The sequence below is a fragment of the Cryptomeria japonica genome, chromosome 11, assembly GCF_030272615.1.
Source record: "Cryptomeria japonica chromosome 11, Sugi_1.0, whole genome shotgun sequence".
Lineage (NCBI taxonomy): Eukaryota > Viridiplantae > Streptophyta > Pinopsida > Cupressales > Cupressaceae > Cryptomeria > Cryptomeria japonica.
In genome coordinates, this window is record NC_081415.1 from 589,533,431 (window position 1) to 589,552,952 (window position 19,522).

General features: G+C 33.0%; 1 protein-coding gene across 1 annotated transcript; it reads right to left on the reverse strand.

The window, feature by feature from the left end:
• Positions 1–554: 554 nt before the first annotated feature.
• LOC131040029 (heavy metal-associated isoprenylated plant protein 37) lies at positions 555–2,527 on the reverse strand. The gene is made up of 3 exons (XM_057972907.2): positions 2,373–2,527; positions 2,200–2,290; positions 555–1,269 (listed from the first exon to the last, which is right to left on the reverse strand). Exons 1-3 carry the CDS (start codon positions 2,409–2,411, stop codon positions 971–973), a joined length of 429 nt encoding a protein of 142 aa, XP_057828890.1. The 5' UTR covers positions 2,412–2,527; the 3' UTR covers positions 555–970.
• Positions 2,528–19,522: the final 16,995 nt, after the last annotated feature.

Below are 19,522 nucleotides of genomic sequence, written 5' to 3' on the forward strand. Positions count from 1 at the left end.
TAAGGGATTACAAAGGCACTCAAAGATTACATGGATGCCATCATATGAAACCTGAAGACTTAAATTATTTCACAGTCTCAATCACCAAACATACTCTTTAGGAGGTAACAATTATGAAGGCTAAAATCACTCTTGTAATTATGTCAAGAAACTCGTAACAGCAAAATCATTCATTCTTAACCATAGTCATTTATTCATCTTTATGATCTATAATGTAATATCCACTTACTTTCTTACAATACAATAATTAGAAAATTAAATAAAATAGATATACACATTTTTATTCCTTCTCTAAATTTGTCACTTACACTTTTCATTCCATTTCATATTTTCATATTTTTATTTAAGATTAATCATATCTCAATGATTGTATTTATCTATGGACACTATTATAGAAGCCATAAATATAAAAGAGGCTTATTCCTCTTCACCACTAAACATAAAGTACTTTATTAACCATATAATACTCACTTACCTCCTTCCCATTTGAGCTATCTGCATTTAGGGTAATTAGACTATCTTAAAAGTAATTCTATCTCAAAAACTTCAAGATATATTAAACATGATAGCTCTTTATTCTCAGTGCATGTAACCATTCAATGTATAGACCATGATGAAAGCAACTTTAAATCTCCTTCCATAGCTTGCTCAAAAATTGCAGGGCACTTTCTTTTCCTGCCAAATTCCTTATAATAAAAATAAGGCTACATCCCTCATCCCATTTGATCAATCACTTCTTATTTCAACCAGAGATTGAATCCACCATTAAGAAACCATCTTTCATAGCCTTCATCACCCTGATAGTTGAAGATAATAGATCCTCCATATGCACATAGGAATTACTAACTTAGACAAAAATTCTAAGCAGATCAATTTACCTAAATCTACATACAGCTATTCTTAATAATCTGTAAGCCTGCTTTTCCTTTCTCAGATATCCACATATGAACTCCCTGAATTCCTCCCAGATCTATTTTCTTCCTCTAAAAGAAGCCAATTTCTTGGTAAACGAAACTTTAATTGATTTCGCCAGAACACCTGGATTTAAGCTCCTTGAACTTCCATTTCTTGGTAAACTTGCACATGATTTTTCCTTATTCGCAGGAGGAGGATTGGATTTAATTTCGGGCTTGCAAAAATTTGGATCATTTGTCCAGAAATCTGCTTCCTTTCGCTTGGCTCTGATGGCTTCTAATATCTCATTCCGATCAACCATTCCCACCACTGTGACTTTCTGATGATGTACATCTGCTTCCACCGAATATAATCCTGTATCAACCACCACCACCATTGAATCAAACACACTCTAAATTTTTATGCCGCTCTAAAAATACAATTTTATACTATCTTGAACAATAGGACTGTTTAGGCAATTCATAACGATAAGAACAAGATTTTCTAAGTCACTAATAGCAATGAAAACAAGATTTCTAGGTGAATTTCATTATCAACATTACAGAATCAAATACTATGATTTTTTTTATTGGATGGTAGATCATGAAATTTGATTCAAAATTTCGATAAGAAAAATTCACACAATCAAATTTAAATAAATATTAATTAACAATCAATATAAACCATCTTTGAAGCAGTCTATCATTAATATTAAGTGATTGATTATCAGTGTAAATAACTGGTACATTAATCACGATATGTTTGTTGTTTAAGTGTTTTCAATAGTTAGATTTATTTCTGAGTACTGTAAACAATTAGCATATCAGTTGGAATGCGTTTTCTACATTTCATGTAGTATTGAAAAAATTGTCTTAAGAATCAATTATGTATGTTTTATATTAATGTATTTACTGATTTGTCATGGCTCTCTTCTTTCTGATGATGAATCGCTGAGTACTATCAAAAATAATCTTTCTGATAATGAATGATTGAATGTGATCTGAAATGTTGATATAAAAATATACATAATTGACTCATCTCTTTCTAATGATAGAACACTGAATATAATAAAAAAAATTAGATATAAAAACATGATTTCAGAAACAAAACAATCTTTTAAATTAATTGATTGACAGTAACTTGCTGATTGATTAATAATGTATTGTGATAAACCCACTATTACATTGACTAATAACACTGACTATTCTAACTTTCTCTACTCAATTATCCCAAGCTTTAATGATTTCTTTCTACTAAACACAGTTTAAATTCAAAGAAAACTTATTATTGATCAAAATGTTTTACCTTTTATTTGAGAGAGTGCCTTTCGGATTTTGCGTTCACAGCCAAAAGAATACAAGGGTACTCTCATTTCCACCTCCTGCGCCTTTACATTCTGTTGAAAACCAGCAATTGAAGTCAATCCACAAAACACCCATGATCACAACATCTTTCTTCCAAATGCTAACCATTCATACCTTTCCCTGGCCGTAAGGAACAATTTGTAGATTTGACATTGAATCTCTCTACTTGTAGTATACTTCAATGTATACTTCTTGCTGAATGTTTTTAGTATAAGTATAAGAAGCACGGAGAAATAAGGCTGATGTTTTTAGTGATAACTCTGCTGTTAGGGAGGTGTGTATGTATGTATAATAGTTTAAAGCTGTGTATAGGAAGAGTAGAGCAAAGTAAAGGTGATTTAGAAGAAGTTTCGTGTAGGGGCCAAAGAATATTTGTGCGGTTTTAAAGTAGAAATAGATAGGCCTTACACGTAGAGCTTGGTCGGAAAGATGAATCCACTATTTCTGTGCTTTTGCCCATCAACTTTTTCTCTCTCTCTCCAACTCAGGCGAGATTCATAGCACTGCATTTTTTCTTCAAATTAAAACTTTTGAGGACGACGTTCCCTCGCATCACGGCTTTTGATTAGATCCACGGAATTTTTAATGATTATTACTTTATTTTTGGTTCCCCTGGTTGTACAAGCGCCTGGTCACTATCATTGTATTCCCTGCCGTAAACACAACATGGTGGGGACTACCCACAGTGTAAAGTATTACAAGGTGTTAGTGATTTAAGCTTGTCATGGTATTAGAGTGTTTTGAGGTATTTTGGGTGGGTTAGTGGTTTAAGTTTGAAATGGTATTAGAGTATTTTGAGGTTTGTGTTAGTAGTTTGAGTTTGTTATGATGTTAGAGTGTTTTGGGATTTGTGCTTGTGGTTTGAGCTTGTCATGGTAGAGTGATTTGGGGTTTGTGTTAGTAGTTCAAGCTTGTCATGGTATTAGAATATTTTGGGATTTGTGTTAGTAGTATGACTTTGTTATGGTATTATGATGTTTGAGGGTTTGGTATTATGGTGTTCGAGCGTTTGAGCTTGTCATAGTATTAGAGTGTTCTGGGGTTTGTGTTAGTGGTTTGAGCTTGTTATAGTATTAGAGTGTTTTGGGGATCTGTTAGTGGTTCAAGCTTGTCATAGTATTAAGGTGTTCGGAGCTTTGAGAATGGAAGTGATGGATGATTTTTTGGGTCTAATGAATATGTTAGTCTATTTGCAATCTAAAAACATTCTTTGGATCTATTTTAAGTGTTGTGCGATCAATTTCAAGTGACAAGGATCTGATATGATTTTATTGGGTGACATTTTGGTTTAATTATAAGATTCTAGTGTAAGATTTCATTACATTGTATGGAAATGATCTAGCAAAATGTGCTTTGGGAAACTTATTTCCATTTGCTCTCTTAATGGATGAGTATGTCATGGTCATGGGTGGGACCATTGTTGGAAAGAATGTTGATTTGAATAGGTGAATGTATTCTCCAAGTTCAACCCATTTGATGATTTGAAATCAATTGTAATGAGCGATGATATTGATGAAAACATTCACCAACCTATAGATGGATTACAGTACATTGTGCGAATCTAATTCTTTTTCCTTTAAGAATTTGAAGTGTTATCTAATGATTATCCTTGTAATAATCTCTTATTTTCTTCCTTTTTTGAGATCCCTCTATTATATGTAAATAAATAAATGTCGAATGCCTTCAAATACAATGAACTAGAATTATGTTGTACAAACATATATCAAATTCACCCATAACATCTAACAAAAAAGAAAAAAAATTGAAATTAAATTTAATGATTTAAATTTTGTTTCATTCTTATACATCTCATGATTGAACTAAGTCAATAGCCTTTTCCTTTTTTTCTCATATCTGCATTCATGGAAACACAAATGTTTCTTTGAAGCATTCGGTCAAACAGTTCATTGCCTTGCCCATGCTCCAATAAATTGCATACACCCTCTTCCAAAGCTCACTATTTGGCATTAAAAAATGGAAATGTGATGATATTATACAAAGCTAAGAGATGCCAGACAAATTAAGGCAAACCAAAATTGGAGCAAACAAATTGGAAACAAATTGTTTTTGGAGGGTGTTGACTGCAGATACACCCACGTGCTCCTACACTTAATCTAATTTAGTGTTAAAAACAATAAGTTAATTCGATCTTTTTATTTTTCAACTTTTCTTTTACATCATTTTAGTGATGTGGAAGGACTTTTATAAAAACATAAAACTTCTATGTTTCTATTTGGTTATTTCAATTGAGCGGGATATTCAAACAATCAACATCCTAAGAAAGAAAAACAAAATGAAGTTAAACATTTATCTCACTAGCTAGAAGTCTAATAAGAAAGGTCAAGACTTTTGATATGGGATGTAGGTTTCCAAACTAAATGATTCATACCTACCCACATTTACTAGATTTATTTTGGTTTATTTTTCTCGTTGTTTAAGTTTTTTTAATGAAACATTATGATCAGTTGTTTTCTTTATGAACTTTTGTTTTGGTGTTTTCGAAGTTATTTTCTTTTTGAGGCTATATGGCACATTGATACTTTGATTTTTTTAAATTTGAATCAATTTACATGCATGTGAATTATTTTAAATAGCTTCAATTTTGTATTTAATTTTCAATTGAAAATGTGAAAGGGGATTTTTGACCCTTTTAGAAGTTTGTGATGCAGGAATATGGATCCGACTTTTCATTTTCTTGTTTTCCTTAATTAGATTTTGTGTTCTTGATTCTTAATTTTGACATGTGATGCAAGAAGGAGAGACATCAATCCTTTGAAAATTGAGCTGAAAAGATAGGACTATGCAATTGTTGTATGGTTTTTTGGCTTCTGATGTCTGAATAAGATTGTAATTGGTCATTTGTAATCATCTCTTTTCAAATTACAAAAATAATCTATGACCATTCAGAACAGTTTACCTTATTTGATGATTGTCTCAGAACAAATAATGAAATGATATGTGTGTTTAAACTTTGTACAAACAAATATTTTGCTCTGTTAAGTTCCCGTCATTGTTCGAAGGTTCCTATTACCATTTGAAGTCCTTGTCACCATTCACATAGATAGTTTTCCATTATTTTGGTAAGTTTCTTACCATCAATTTGGTTGTCCATAGAGAGTTTTGGGGATTTTTTATAGTATAGAGAGAAAATCTTAGAAGCTTACATTGGAGAAGGGGGTTTTTGTTGAAATGTGAAGTCCAAATTGGACTCTTAGCTAGCAGTGGTTGAGTCATCATGGCTATCTTAGCTAGCAATGGTTGTGTCATCATGGATATCTTAGCTAGCAATGGTTGTGTCATCATGGATTACCCACTAATGCGCCACTAGGCACTCGCCGTTAGGTGACATGTCGAAAGCATCCTGCCGAGAGGCACAAATTTTTTCTGAGACACTATAAATAGAAAGTTTTGTTAATAAACTTTCTATAAATAGTAATTTTGACATGCGTTTTACATGCACTTGTGCGAGTCATACGTACCACATTTAGTAAGTTGTCTTCAAGTAGGACTCTGCAACTCGATTGTTTTAGGCTACTCGAAGTCATGTTTTGATGTACAGTTTTGAGATTGTTGTAACTCTGTAATTCTTGAGAATCAATACGAAAGACAAAATTTGCCAGTGGTTTTTACTGGTATATTTTTACTAGGTTTTTTCACGTAAATCTGTGTGTTATGTGTTATTGTTCTTCTTTGCAAATTTTTGCACTTGTTATTTTTTCTCACAATTGGTATCAGAGCATAGGTTATTTGCGTAGAAGTTGTTTGTTTTTTAGAAGTGAGCAATGTCTGGAAATAGTGTTACCAGATTTGAGGTACATAAGTTTGATGGTTCAAATTTTGCTCTATGGAAGCTTAAGATTCAAGCTTTATGGGTGAAGGATGGATGTGACAGAGCTCTTAAAGGAGTATCATCAAAACTTGCAAATATGCGCACGAGAGATTGGAATACCATGGATAGCATGGCTAGAGCAACAATCCAATTATCTCTAGCAAATTCAATTATGTTCAATGTTGCAGAGGAGAATTGTGATCATGACTTGTGGAATAAGCTTGCAAAGTTGTATGAGACGAAGTCATTAGCAAACAAAATTCTTCTAAGGAGACAGTTGTATAATTTAAGGATGCATGATAACTCATCTGTCATAGATCATCTGAATGATTTCAACACACTCACAAGCAAGTTGGCTTCAGTGGGTGTGAAAATTGATGAAGAAGATAAGGCAGCAATATTACTATGCTCCTTAGAAGATAGTTGGGTGTTAATAAACTTTCTTAAATAGTAATGTCGACATGTGTTTTACATGCAATTGTGCAAGTCATACTTACTATATTTAGTAAGTTATCTTCAAGTAGGACTCTGCAACTCAGTTGTTTTAGGTTGCTCGAATTCATGTTTTGATGTACAGTTTTGAGATTGTTGTAACTCTGTAATTCTTGAAAATCAATACGAAAGACAAATTTTTCTCGTGGTTTTTTACTGGTATATTTTTACCAGGTTTTTCCACGTAAATTTGTGTGTTATGTGCTATTGATCTTCTTTGCAAATTTTTGCACTTGTTATTTTTTCTCACAGTTTTGGGGGAAATTCTTGAGGTTCTAGCCCATTCTTAATTAAATGACTTAGTGAATTAAAGGAGGTATGATTATTTATATGTTTGAAATATGTTGAGAGTGGTTGATGTTGAAATTTTGTGTGAAAATAGTGGGTTGTTTCATTTTCTTTGGTATTTTGAGTGTTATGAATTTGATTTTGAAGGGAGAAAGAGATTGTCTTCTTATATCTTTCTAGACTGAATCTTGGGAGAAAAAGTATCATGGTGTATCTTTTTGGTTTTATAGGAATAGTTTTGTATGTTCAAATTATGTAAATAAAATGGTGAATAAAGTGTGTTATGTAGTGTCAGTATGAAATTCAAGGCTTTCTAAAGAACCTCCTAGCTTCAGGTGCCTTGTGAGAAATCCTAAGGATGGGAGTAGACCTTTCCTTGGCATAAAATATTTTAAGTTATTTCATGAGATCAAATTTCTCACTTAGAGTATTCATTATCTTTGAGATGACAACATCATTATTGATATTATATTGTGTATGAGGGCTAAGCTAAAGAAAAGATGAATACCATGTTATACTCTATGATGATATATGTCAAGTTACAGGTTGCACCTTTGTAGTGTTGTATGTTATTATGAAAAAAAATGAAATCCATGTTATAGAAGAGTTTCCATTCTACAATGTTCATTTAAAGTTGTTGTATATGTTGCAATTATTCTTGCCTATATATATTATATAAAAGAGGAATAGAAGAATTGATATATATTTAATTAGTGATATGGAAATAAATTTAATATATTATGTAGATGCAAACTTGTAGCTTAAAATTTTGATTCCAAATGCTCTTAAATATTATGGAAATTGATTCATATATTTCATGTAGAAAAATATTATTTATCTAATTATTTTCTATGTATGCATTTTGCATAAATGAAATGAGTGTAAATAGTCCTCTATCTTATCCCTCCTTCTAGTTCCCTAAAATGAATATAAATAATAACATATTCCAAGATTCCTTAAATTATACATATAGATAATAATTTAATGATATATTTGACTATATGTGTGTGTATATATACCATTTAATGAAATTTCATCAACATGAAAATTCATTATAAAGATATTTAGAAATCTATTTTGTATACATGTTTATATATATATGGTGCAATCACTGGTAAGGAGGGACCTCAAAGAGATCAGTTTGGACTGGTCAACAAGAGTAAACACAAGAGAAACGCAAAGATATGATGGAGGCAGTACAGAATAGATCAAAATATATCATGAAAACTGATTACAAATCAATCGGAAACAATCAGGTTACAGAAACCAACTCATAGGCCTGCAAAACATGCTCAAGGTACAAAATGGGTCACAATCGGGACCTCAAAACTATAGATCCATCTTCTATGTGTTGTCTCCAACCTTTGATAGATTCTAATACTCAATTACAATTATTTATATGATCCAAGGGGATCCGATCAGTCCAAAAAGGGATCAAAACCTGAAGAACAAGACCTAACGTGTAAAACCAAAAAGGTCGGCCTCCGCCAAAGAAATCCTTCCAGAAAGTCCAAAGGATGAGGTGAGAAACAAGGGAAAGTCTGGACACATGCCAAGGAACATCGGAATCAACGCTCAAGACTCTGCAAGCTACGAAAGGGATCTGGTAGATTAAATAAGTCCAAACTAATGGTAACAGGACAAGCAACCGGTAACAAAAAACTATCACGGAAACTAGTAGCGATAACTTACCGAAAATGATCCAAATACTCCACTGTTTTGGAATAAGGAAGATGATAATGTCTTCAAGAAAAATCCAACTCCATAGGTTCTAGTGATCCAAATCCAGGAACAACAAAAAGAAATGTTGAAACTACAAAACAGAAAAGAAAAGAAAAACAGAAAGAAGTGTTTTTGGTTGATGCAAGATTGCCAAGAATCGAAGATGCTCCTGCATCAAACATCTGGGGTTGTTGAAAAAGTGAGTCTCTCACTTTGTGGGGGTCATAGGAAAACCAAGGCGGTCTACCTCTTCCTAAGAAATCCAAGATGAATCTTCAGCTGGTTTGCCTTTCCATTTCACAAGATACTCTTTATACTAACTGCTATGGGTACTACACCCAATCTTGTTGTCTAAAATGTCTTCAATATGATCTGGTTCCTTCTAGGGCAACTGCTTCTCCAAGTCTACAATACTATCCTTACTGATTTCTGAGTCATAATAGTGATGTAGGTCTGCAATATATAATATAGGTGAAATACTCAAATCATCTAGTAACTCCACTTCATATGCATTTCCGAAACTGAATTTCCTCAAGATCTTACAAGGTCCAAACTTCTTCATATGCGGCTTGTTATAAGTTCCAACTAGAAATCTCTCTTTTCTCAGATATGCCATCACTTCATCGCCAAATTCAAATTCCTTCTGTCTCCTCTTCTTATCTGATTTCTCCTTATACTTGTTGTCCATGTCTTCCAAATGTTGCTTAATTTGAATATGCAAGGCTGCCATGTGGCCAGCAAAGCCTTCTGCTTCTAAACTTCTCTGGTCTTCATTATTGAAATCTCTTAACTCTATTATACCTCTTGGGTGTGCTACAATAACAATATCAAAAGGTGTTCTTCTAGTACTCATGTTCACTGAATTATTGTAGGCAAACTCTGCTTGTGCTAAAATCAAATCCTAACTTCCAGTTTTGTTTCCAACTAAACATCTCAGTAAATTCCCCAAGCTCTGGTTAACTACCTATGTATGTCCATTAGTTTGTGGAAGAAAAGTAGAACTGAATTCCAAATTTTTCTTCATCTTCTTCCAAAGTGCTCTCCAAAAATAACCAACAAACTTAGTATCTCTATCTGAAACTATGCTTCTAGGTAAACCATGCAATCTCACCACTTCCTTGAAAAATAGGTCTGCTATATGTACTGCATCTGATGTCTTCATACATGGTATTAAATGATCCATCTTAGAGAATCTATCCACCACCATAAATATAGAATTATTCCCTCTTTGTTTTATAGGCAATCCAAGTATGAAATTCATACTTATATCCTCCCAAGGTATTTCTGGTACTATCAAGGGTTTGTACAATCCCAAATTTTGACTATTCCCTTTTGCAATCTGACAAACTCTACAACTCTGCATAATTTTCTTAAAATCCTTATGAATTTGGGGCCAAAAATAATGTTCACTCACCAATGCTACTGTTTTATCAACACCAAAGTGTTCGGCTAATCCTTCACTATGTTTCTCCTTTATTAGATTCTCCCTCATAGAATTATTAGGTATACACTACTGAACTCCTCTGAATAACATCCCTTCCTGAATGAAATAATCCAACCACTTACTCCTATCTTCCATAACTGGTTCTTTACATGCTTTCCAAGGTTCTGCGAAATCTGGGTCATCATCATACAAGATATTCAATTCCTCAAATCCTAATATTGTCAGTCTCATTTCTTTCATTAAATTCTTCCTTCTACTCAATACAACAACAACTTTGTTAGATTTCCCACTTCTATGCTTCAACACAAAGGTGTAACTTTGCAAAAATTCTACCCATCTCATATGTGTCTAATTCAACTTGCTCTGACTGTTCAAATATTGCAAGGCTTGATGGTCAGTATACAACACAAACTCCTTAGGCAACAAGTAATGCCTTCACTTCTTCAAGGCCTGAACTATGGCATAGAATTCTTGATCATACATTGAATATCTCCTCCTAGCATCATTCAACTTCTCAATGAAATAAACTACTGATCTTCCTTCTTGACTCAAGACTGCTCCAATTATTGTTCTCCTTGCATCACAATCAACTTGAAATACTTTGTTGAAATCCAATAAAGCTAACATAGGATGCTCAGTCACTTTTTGCTTCAACAATTCAAAAAAAAAATTCCTCTGGTGGTCCACTTGAACTCCTTCTTATCTTCTCTCATTGTCTCAGTCATAGGGTTACAAATAGAATTGAACTTCTTGTTAAGCTTCTGGTAGAAACTAGCCAATACATGAAATGGTCTTACCTCTCCAATTATTTCTAGTGTAGTTCATTCAACGATTGCTTTTACCTTCTTAGGGTCCATCTTCAGTGCATCAGCAGATATCACAAATCCCAAATAGACTAACTCTTCCTTCATGAAAGTACACTTCTTAAGATTTATCAATAGATTCTCTTCTATCAACCTCTGCAAAACTTGTCTCAAATGCAACAAATGCTCCTCTTTTATCTTACTAAAAATCAGAATGGCATCCAAATATACAATAACAAACTTACCCAATAATATCTTCAATACCTCATTCATTAGCCTCATGAAAGTACTAGGTGCATTAGTTAATCCAAAAGGCATCGCCAACCATTCATACAGTCCTTTATTTTTCTTGAATGATGTCTTCCACTCATCTCCTTCTCTGATCCTAATCTAATGATATCCACTCTTCAAGTCTATCTTTGTAAAGTATCTAGCTCCACTCAAATAGTCCATTGTATCATCCATCCTAGGCAGAGGAAACCGGTATTTCACTGTGATCTTGTTTATTGCTTTGGAATTAGTACACATCCTCCACTCTCCATTCTTATTAGGTGCTAATACTATTGGTACTGCACAGGGACTCAGACTTTCTCTGATCAAACCTTTCTTCAACAACTCCTGCACTTGTCTATTCAACTCTTCATTCTTTGTCGGTGTCATCCGGTGTGTAGCTTCATCAGGCACATTATCTGAAATGACGTCTTCATACTTTGTCAGCGACTCCTTGATCTCTTCGGGTTGTTCTTCTCCATGCTCTGAATTCTCTGTCTTCTTAGGGACTAAGGCAAAACACACATTCTAATGTCTCATTCCATCCAAGAAATCCTTCCATCTACCAACAGATTCTAGCATTCATATAGACTTCATTCTTCAAAGGCTCTTCCAAGGGTAATAGGGTTTGCTTCATTCAATTAGCCACAATAGTGTATATGTTCTTTCTCCCATCATGTATTGCCTGTCTATCAAACTGTAAAGGTCTACCCAACAAAAGGTGACAAATATCCATAGGTATAATATCACACAAGAATTCATCATGATAATTCCCCATTTTCAATTTTACCAAATATTGATCACTTACCAACAGCTTGTGTTCTTCCTGAATCCATGCTATCTAATAAGGTTTAGGGTGTTTCAATCTTTCTAAGTTCAACTTATTCACCATCTCCTCTAAAACAAGATTATCTGAACTACCACTATCAATAACAACTTTATAGCACTTACTGGATACCTTACATCTGGTCTTGAACAAATTTCTCCTCTCCAAGGGTTCTTCATCTTCTCAGGTATGACACAAAACTCTCCTCATCATCAACAGTTCTCCATATTCCAGTTTGTTAGCTGATCCGATGAGGTTTTCTTCCACCATTGTTGCTCTTTTGGTGTGCTCTATCTTCTTACATTTGAATGCACGATGCCCTTCTCCTCCACATTTAAATAAAGTACCTCTAAACACTCTCATATCTTGTCTTTTGTCATCTTTTCCAAAATTCTCATTCTAGTAGCCATCAAGTTCTATCCTTTGGTAGAAATTTATATCATCCTTCCAGTATGAATTACTATCTTTTCTTACTTCCTTGTCCTTGTTCTGATCTATATAGGTTCCTCTTCCTCTGGTATATCCTCTTCCTCCTTGAAATCTTCCTCCGATAAATCTTCCACCTCTACCTCTTTGTCTTTGCTCATGTCTTTTGTTCAGCTTCTCTTCGACTTTTAGAGCATACTGGTAGGCTTCCTCAACACTCTATAACTTGATCAAACTGAGTTCATCTTGTATAGATATCCGTAATCCATTCAAATATCTGGCAACTTGTTCAACTTCATCATCAACATGTCTAGATCTAATGTTAAACTTGTAAAATTCTTCAATGTAGTCCACACTAGATTCATTCTACTTCAAATTCTGCTACTTCCGAAACATATTCACTTGATAATCAGCTGGTATAAACTTTAATTTTAACTTAGCAATCATCTGATCCCATGTCTTGATTTTCTCTTTACCTCTTCTTTGTCTATGAACCTACAAATGTTCCCACCAAAAAGATGCATGACCTTTTAACCGGGTACAAGCATATTTCACCTTTCTATCCTCTGCAGTGTTCTCAAAATCAAGATACTTCTCCATCTCAGAGATCAATCCATCAACTCATCTGAATCCAACTTCCCATCATATTTTGGTGGGGTAAAATGTGGTTTAGTATTCGCCCTACTCAAAAACCTCTCTTCATCTGAGTCAACCGTCGGTGGATTTCCTTGTTCAGTTGGGACTTCTTCCGCTTCATCTTCACTCACATCTTCAATTAATGTATTAGATGGTGTCTATGTGTTGAAGATGTTTCAATGTAGTTGTGTCATGATTGATCAAAGACATAGAAGACAATCTGGAGATTCATCTATGGCATCATACTGATCTATAACATATGGTATTTATTTGTTTACTTGATCCCTGACTTATTATATGTTGTAGTCATCTTGGTAAAAGTCTAAATGTTTAGGAAGTGAGTACTATGATGGTTGAGTTCAATTTATCATTTGGTTGCTCGAGGAAATTTGTCTAAGTATAGAACAATATGTTTACCTATGATTGTGTGTTGGTATCTTGATCTGCATTCTTCATCCTACATATTTTTGGCATGTGGTTTTGGACTCATGGATTGAAGTATGTCAAGCACCACTCTACCAATTTTTAGGACTTAATCATTTCTATAGAAAATATTATAAGAGTTTTGAACTCTAGATCACAATTTGTCAAAATAAAGTGGTTTAGCTAGCTCACTAGAATGCCTAGATGTGGTCCCATAATATTGGGTTACACTTTTTGGCCAAACTTAAAACTGAAATCAGTATTTTGCATCAGATCTTTACTTTCTAAAACCTATAGCAACTAAACCATTAAGAATTTGAAGATGAACTAAACTACTAATTTGTGAGATTTTTCATATACATTCTAAATATATTTTTTTTAAATAATTAGAAATTAATTTTCCATATTGTTATGTAACTTAATAACTCAATATTTATTGTAATCAACATTTTTTAGAAGTTACATTTATTTGGTAATGCATAACATTTATTATAGAAAGAAGGATATTCTAATTTTTGGAATATACAATTGTCACACAATTATCTAGTGAATGGATATTTTTCATAATTTTTTGTTACATATATTTTTTTAAGTTAATTTTTGAAGATAGAGTAATTGTAATTTGGACAGAGGTGTATTCCGTAACACATAACTTTTTTTCTATTCATTTGAATTAACTTTTTCTTTTTGTATTGAAATGAGGATATCAATACCTAGGGAACAGATATTTTTTACAAAATTTTTCTCTATTTTTTAATTTATCCACATGTGTGAAACACAATCCTTAATGTTCGATGAAAAACCTACATTCATAAGAAATAAAACATAAATATATTAATGAAATAAAATATATTAAAAATTATACTATTTGGAAATCTTATAATAAGGACTAAATACTTTAAAAAAATAAAACTTCTAAATGAATTCATTTGAGCCCCACAAAACTAATGTAAAAGTGGTTTTTTATCAGCATTTTGATAAGTGCGAAGGAGACTCCATTGCAGGTATGATTTAGAAGTATAGAGGTTCTATCCAATAAATTTTGACCTAAGAGCCTTTGATCTAATTTTCCTCAATTAATTACTTCAAATGGGACCTCTTAAAGCTTAAATCATTATATTTTCTAAAAAATGTATGATTTCTGCAAAAATCAGGATGTACCAAAAAGTGTAACCTAGTATTGTGGGATAACAAGGTATGATCTTGAAGATTTGGGAAGATGTTGAGGATAATGTTTTGGACCAGTGAAATTAATTTTAGGGATATTGATGCTTCAATGCATGGTACTCATTATGATGACTTCATACAATCAATCTGACCTACACAGTGTTTACCAGTTTAGTGATGATGTTCTTCTACACTTGCACTTGATGTTTGATCTATTCAAGAGATGTTGTAGAAAGGTTGAAGATAGTCTTAATTGTCTTGATCTTGGTCTTCATGATGTTTTGAGTCACTCCCTAATGATAGAAAGATCAATAGTTAGAAATCTTGATAATGGTGTTGATATTTGGCTAATTGAGTATGCTCCTTCAATTATAGTTTATCCTAACCTATTTCATTGGCCTTGAAAGTTGTGATGTGATATGTTTATGGATAAGTTAAGTGTTAGGTTGATCCACGGCTTGTTTATTTGGTTGATGCATATTCTTTGAGATAACTTATTCTAGGTCACACATTTCATTTGTTAGGCCCTATTTGAGCTAACCTAGTTGATTTTTTTGGATGTTGTAGAGGACATATAAGGAAGAAAAAATATTTTGTGGACAAGTGAAAGTTGAAGTGAACTTTATGATGTGAAAAATAAATCAATGATATCTCAATTGACTATGAAGTATGCATAATCTATATGACAAAGTGTTTGGGCTACAAAGAGGACTGCACGACCAACATTTGTCAATTGCTTCTTCTACACTAGTTCACATTATGGATGTTATTTTAATATTATTGTACCTTTCTCTAGAGAAGTGATCTTCAAACTAAAATTATTGTATAGATTTCCCTAGAACAGTGTTCCTTAGCCTACATGTCCATTTTGGATTAGTGTGATTCCTTGACAGTGAACCCAAAATAAACTTTATAATAACTTGTTTCATATATTACAAGTTGATCCTCGCCATGTTTTTTCCCTCCTTGGATTTTCCACATAAAAATCCTCTAGTGTTCTTGTGTTATTCATGTTGTTTTTTATTCTTTACTTCTGCAGAACTACTTTAAAGATTTAAAAAATTAATGAATGGTTAAAAAAATGATTTATGTTAATTCGCCCCCTTAGCTTCTGAGTGTGTTCAATAACATTTACTCTTATATTAAAAATAAACACAAACAAAAAAATTAATATAAATAAAAGTATTGGGAAAGATTGAGCAAGGCACCAACCACATATGTTTGTGTCCATGGGGTTCAATCCATGTGTTACAACTATTGAGACATGGACCAACTAGGACTCAAACCTAGGACCTTCCATACATTGTTGGAGTGCTCTACCACTGAGTCACTGGCCCCTCTTGGACCAGTCCATCATCGGTCCGAGTGTGGCTTATTTTCAACACCAACACCCCCCCCTTGAACCACACCTCTCATGTGCTTGGGGCTCCTAGCCTGGACCTAGCTCTGATACCATGTTGAGACATGGACCAGCTAGGACTCGAACCTAGGACCGTCCATACACTGATGGAGTTCTCTACCATTGAGCTACTGGCCCCTCTTGGACCAATCCATCGTCGATCTGGGTGTGGCTTATTTCCAACACCAACAACAACCCCCTATATGATGCAACTTGTAGCGGGGTGTGCACAAATTTCATGGGCCAATGAACTCAATCAAACCACTAAAAATAAATTGTTGCCAAAAAAAACTATTAAAAAATTTGTCCTAAACAAAAACAAATATATACAAGGGGTTGAAAATTACCATCACTATTGTGTTAAGGTAGCTATGGAGCCAAATTTATTATCCCTAACACCATTTGACCCACCCACTTAGTCAAGCAAATATTTTAAAAATTCATTAGTTTTAGGGTGTGGTTGTGATAGATATTGTAACATTGAAAGGCTCGTGTCTTATGCTTGACTAACTATACAAGGCACTAGTCGATCAAGTGAGAAATGATTCATCTAAGTTGATGCCTATTATGTAATAGATGATAGTCCATTTTCCACTATGCACTCTAATTTGGTGTCTACTCTAAATAATCTCAATCTTATCATAAATACTTAAGATAAACTTAGGACTTCTTTTCTATTATTAGATTGAGCTAATCATAGGTCGTGTTGTCTAATTACATAGGGAGATGTTAGAAACCTAATGATGCAATGGATGGGTCTCAACTACAAGATCCAATGAGGTACCCATGTACAAATAAATGAAGAGTTGTGACTCTTAATAATAATATCTCATTTTCAATGGTTCTTTCTTATTTAAAAATGATGTTTAATTAGTTAGCATTGACAATTCTTTCTCTATCTCTTCTATCATGTACTTCCTCGCACTTTTATTAACTAATTCTTCCAAATATTATTCCTTAAAAGATAAGATCTTCTCCAAGATTTATAGACATTAGGAATCTAGATCATCTAATTTGATAGTAATGTTAGACAAAACTAGTCTTATTATCATATTTTTAGAGAGATGCAACAAGTTTGGAGCCTCCTTGCTTATAAATTCCTCTACCAATAACCTATTAGATTCTCCATTTATTTATTTTCTTTTTTAAATTAGTCAACAATTCTTTTTCTTTTTCCTAATGTATATTAAAAAAAATTGAATTTCAATCTCTTTCCCTTTTCTTATTTTGGTAGCACCCACCTTGGCATGCTCAGTAACACCCACATCAATACACTCATTCTCTCTCTTTTTCACATTTTCCATCGCCTGCAATGTCTTTATTCTCTCTCAATTTTTTGTCTTGTGTTATTTATTTACCATTTGGGCTTGCCACATTAAGTTTACTTGTCAACTCAAATCATTCCTTAGTCTCTCTTGATTTCTTATTGTCTCATTTTTATGTGTGTTTTTTTATTTGGTGTTACATTACTCTTTTATTTCACCTATAGTAGTTATTGTGTAACTTGTTATGGGTCACATCTTTTCAAGGATTATTTTTAGAGATCCCTCCCTTTCCATTCTTCACCCCCTTGATTCCTAACCCCCCTCATTAGGCTGAGACTAAGGATATAGTACTAAAGTTTATTAGAAAAAATTCATCTTTTTCTAGTGCTCCTGCTAAGATCCATAAAATTATTTTTCTCCTTATTCTTCTCTATATTACCTAACCAGAGTCTCGACAATGGAACCAGTGTTAGAAAGAAAATTTGGGCTACACAAACCAAAGTTTTGAGCCCCAAAGTATTCTCTATTTTTTGTACTTAGACCCCAGATTCAATAGGAAGAGAGACATAGTAGGTTAACATCGAATATGAAATAGACAAGCTAATACACCCACATATAAACAAAAATTAAATAACCTTCATGCCATATAGCACATAATAGATAACTTTGTATATTCATATGGATATCAATATCTATTCATCATATACATTTGTAAAATTATCCTTTCTATTATGTTGTCCTTTCTTATTCTTCTTCTTCCTACCTTCTTCTATTAGACTATTATTATGCCAAGAGGCATCTACAATGACATCAAAATATTTGTAAACAAAAATCCATTTTTAAAATAATTTGATATGCAAATGACAAGTAAATGCATGAAATATTCCATGTTTTAGCTTTTGTGGAGGTGTTATTTTATTACTCCAAATAAAATATAACCCTTGATACTTGTCTCTAGCTAGATTCACAACTTTTTGTGTAGTCACATAACTCTGTGCATTTTAGTTAAATGAATATTTTCTATTTATTTGATTAATAAACTCACTAGCTAATAGTTAATTAAGTTAACATTTAATTAATTCATCCTCAAACATTCTCTTATTAATTAAATAAATTATCCAATTTATTTAAATTTATTCATTAAACCAAATTCACAGTCGATTAAATGAATAAATCCTATTTATTTAATTTAACCCACTTTCCTCTTTTAAATAAATAATTAAAACATTTATTTAAATCAATAAATCCCCCCACTTGCGTTCTCCTACAAATGCAAGTTGCAACCACAAGTTGAAATAAATTAATTTTATTTTAATTTAAATCTTATTTTCCCTCACCCACCAAATCCACTTGCAATCCTAAATTCCCTTCTAGACCCTTCTAACCACTTTCTAACCATTCCTAATTAGCCTAATCCATCCCCTAAATATTGTCACATTCCTAAGCAACTTGAAGTCACTTCTCAAAGCCCTCAAAGTCTTTGAAAAGCATTTAATGCTTTATGTGTTCAACAAGCTAACCTCTAAAGTCTTCCAACCCACTAATGGCTCTTACATGACCATATTTAACCCATGGGTCTCTTCAAGCATTTATTGCTTTGACCATGGTTATCCCCACTAACTCTTGCACAAGAGTTTATCCATTGGATAAAGGTATTATTTATTGGATAATGCCTTTATTCTTTCACTGGTTATTGGATAAAACTACTAAATTTTTGGATGTTTCACCGGTTGACTTTACCTCTAACTCAACCCTCATTTAACCCATGGGTCTCTTCAAAAGTGGGGATAACCATCTTCAAAGCAATAAACATAAGAAAGATAACAAGAACACAAGAAGCAAACGTTAGTGTTAGCAACCAAATATTATTCTATATAGACATATCAAGAGAGATATTGATCATGAAATAAAAAACATACAAACATAGAATAGATAAACTATGCTCCTCCAAATTCTAACCAAGATGCTCATAGTTGCTCCTTCCTTGTTCCCCTCCTCTCTAGGTTCCACATGAGTGTAGCTCTCAGCTATGCACTGCTATGGAAGTCTTATGGAGATTCAAGATTGTGATATGATTGTGAAAGTATGCAAATGTGAACAAGCTAAAAATGAGACTATTATCTAATCTAGTGTTGATTTTAGTCCAAAAGAGTAAATATAAATGCTTATGCTAAATTCTCTCTAAATTTCACTATAGGTTAAATGCATACAAGTTTTTAGGATCTAGATTGTGAAGAAATGAGCTCTATTTATAGGTAAAATGGAGCAATGGAG

Coding starts and splice junctions, on each gene's coding strand:
- LOC131040029 (XM_057972907.2), bottom strand. CDS start 2,411: ATGTCAAATCTACAAATTGTTCCTTACGGCCAGGGAAAG. Junction 2,291..2,372: donor TTCCTTACGGCCAGGGAAAG/GTATGAATGGTT, acceptor GGTTTTCAACAG/AATGTAAAGGCGCAGGAGGT. Junction 1,270..2,199: donor GGCACTCTCTCAAATAAAAG/GTAAAACATTTT, acceptor TGGTTGATACAG/GATTATATTCGGTGGAAGCA.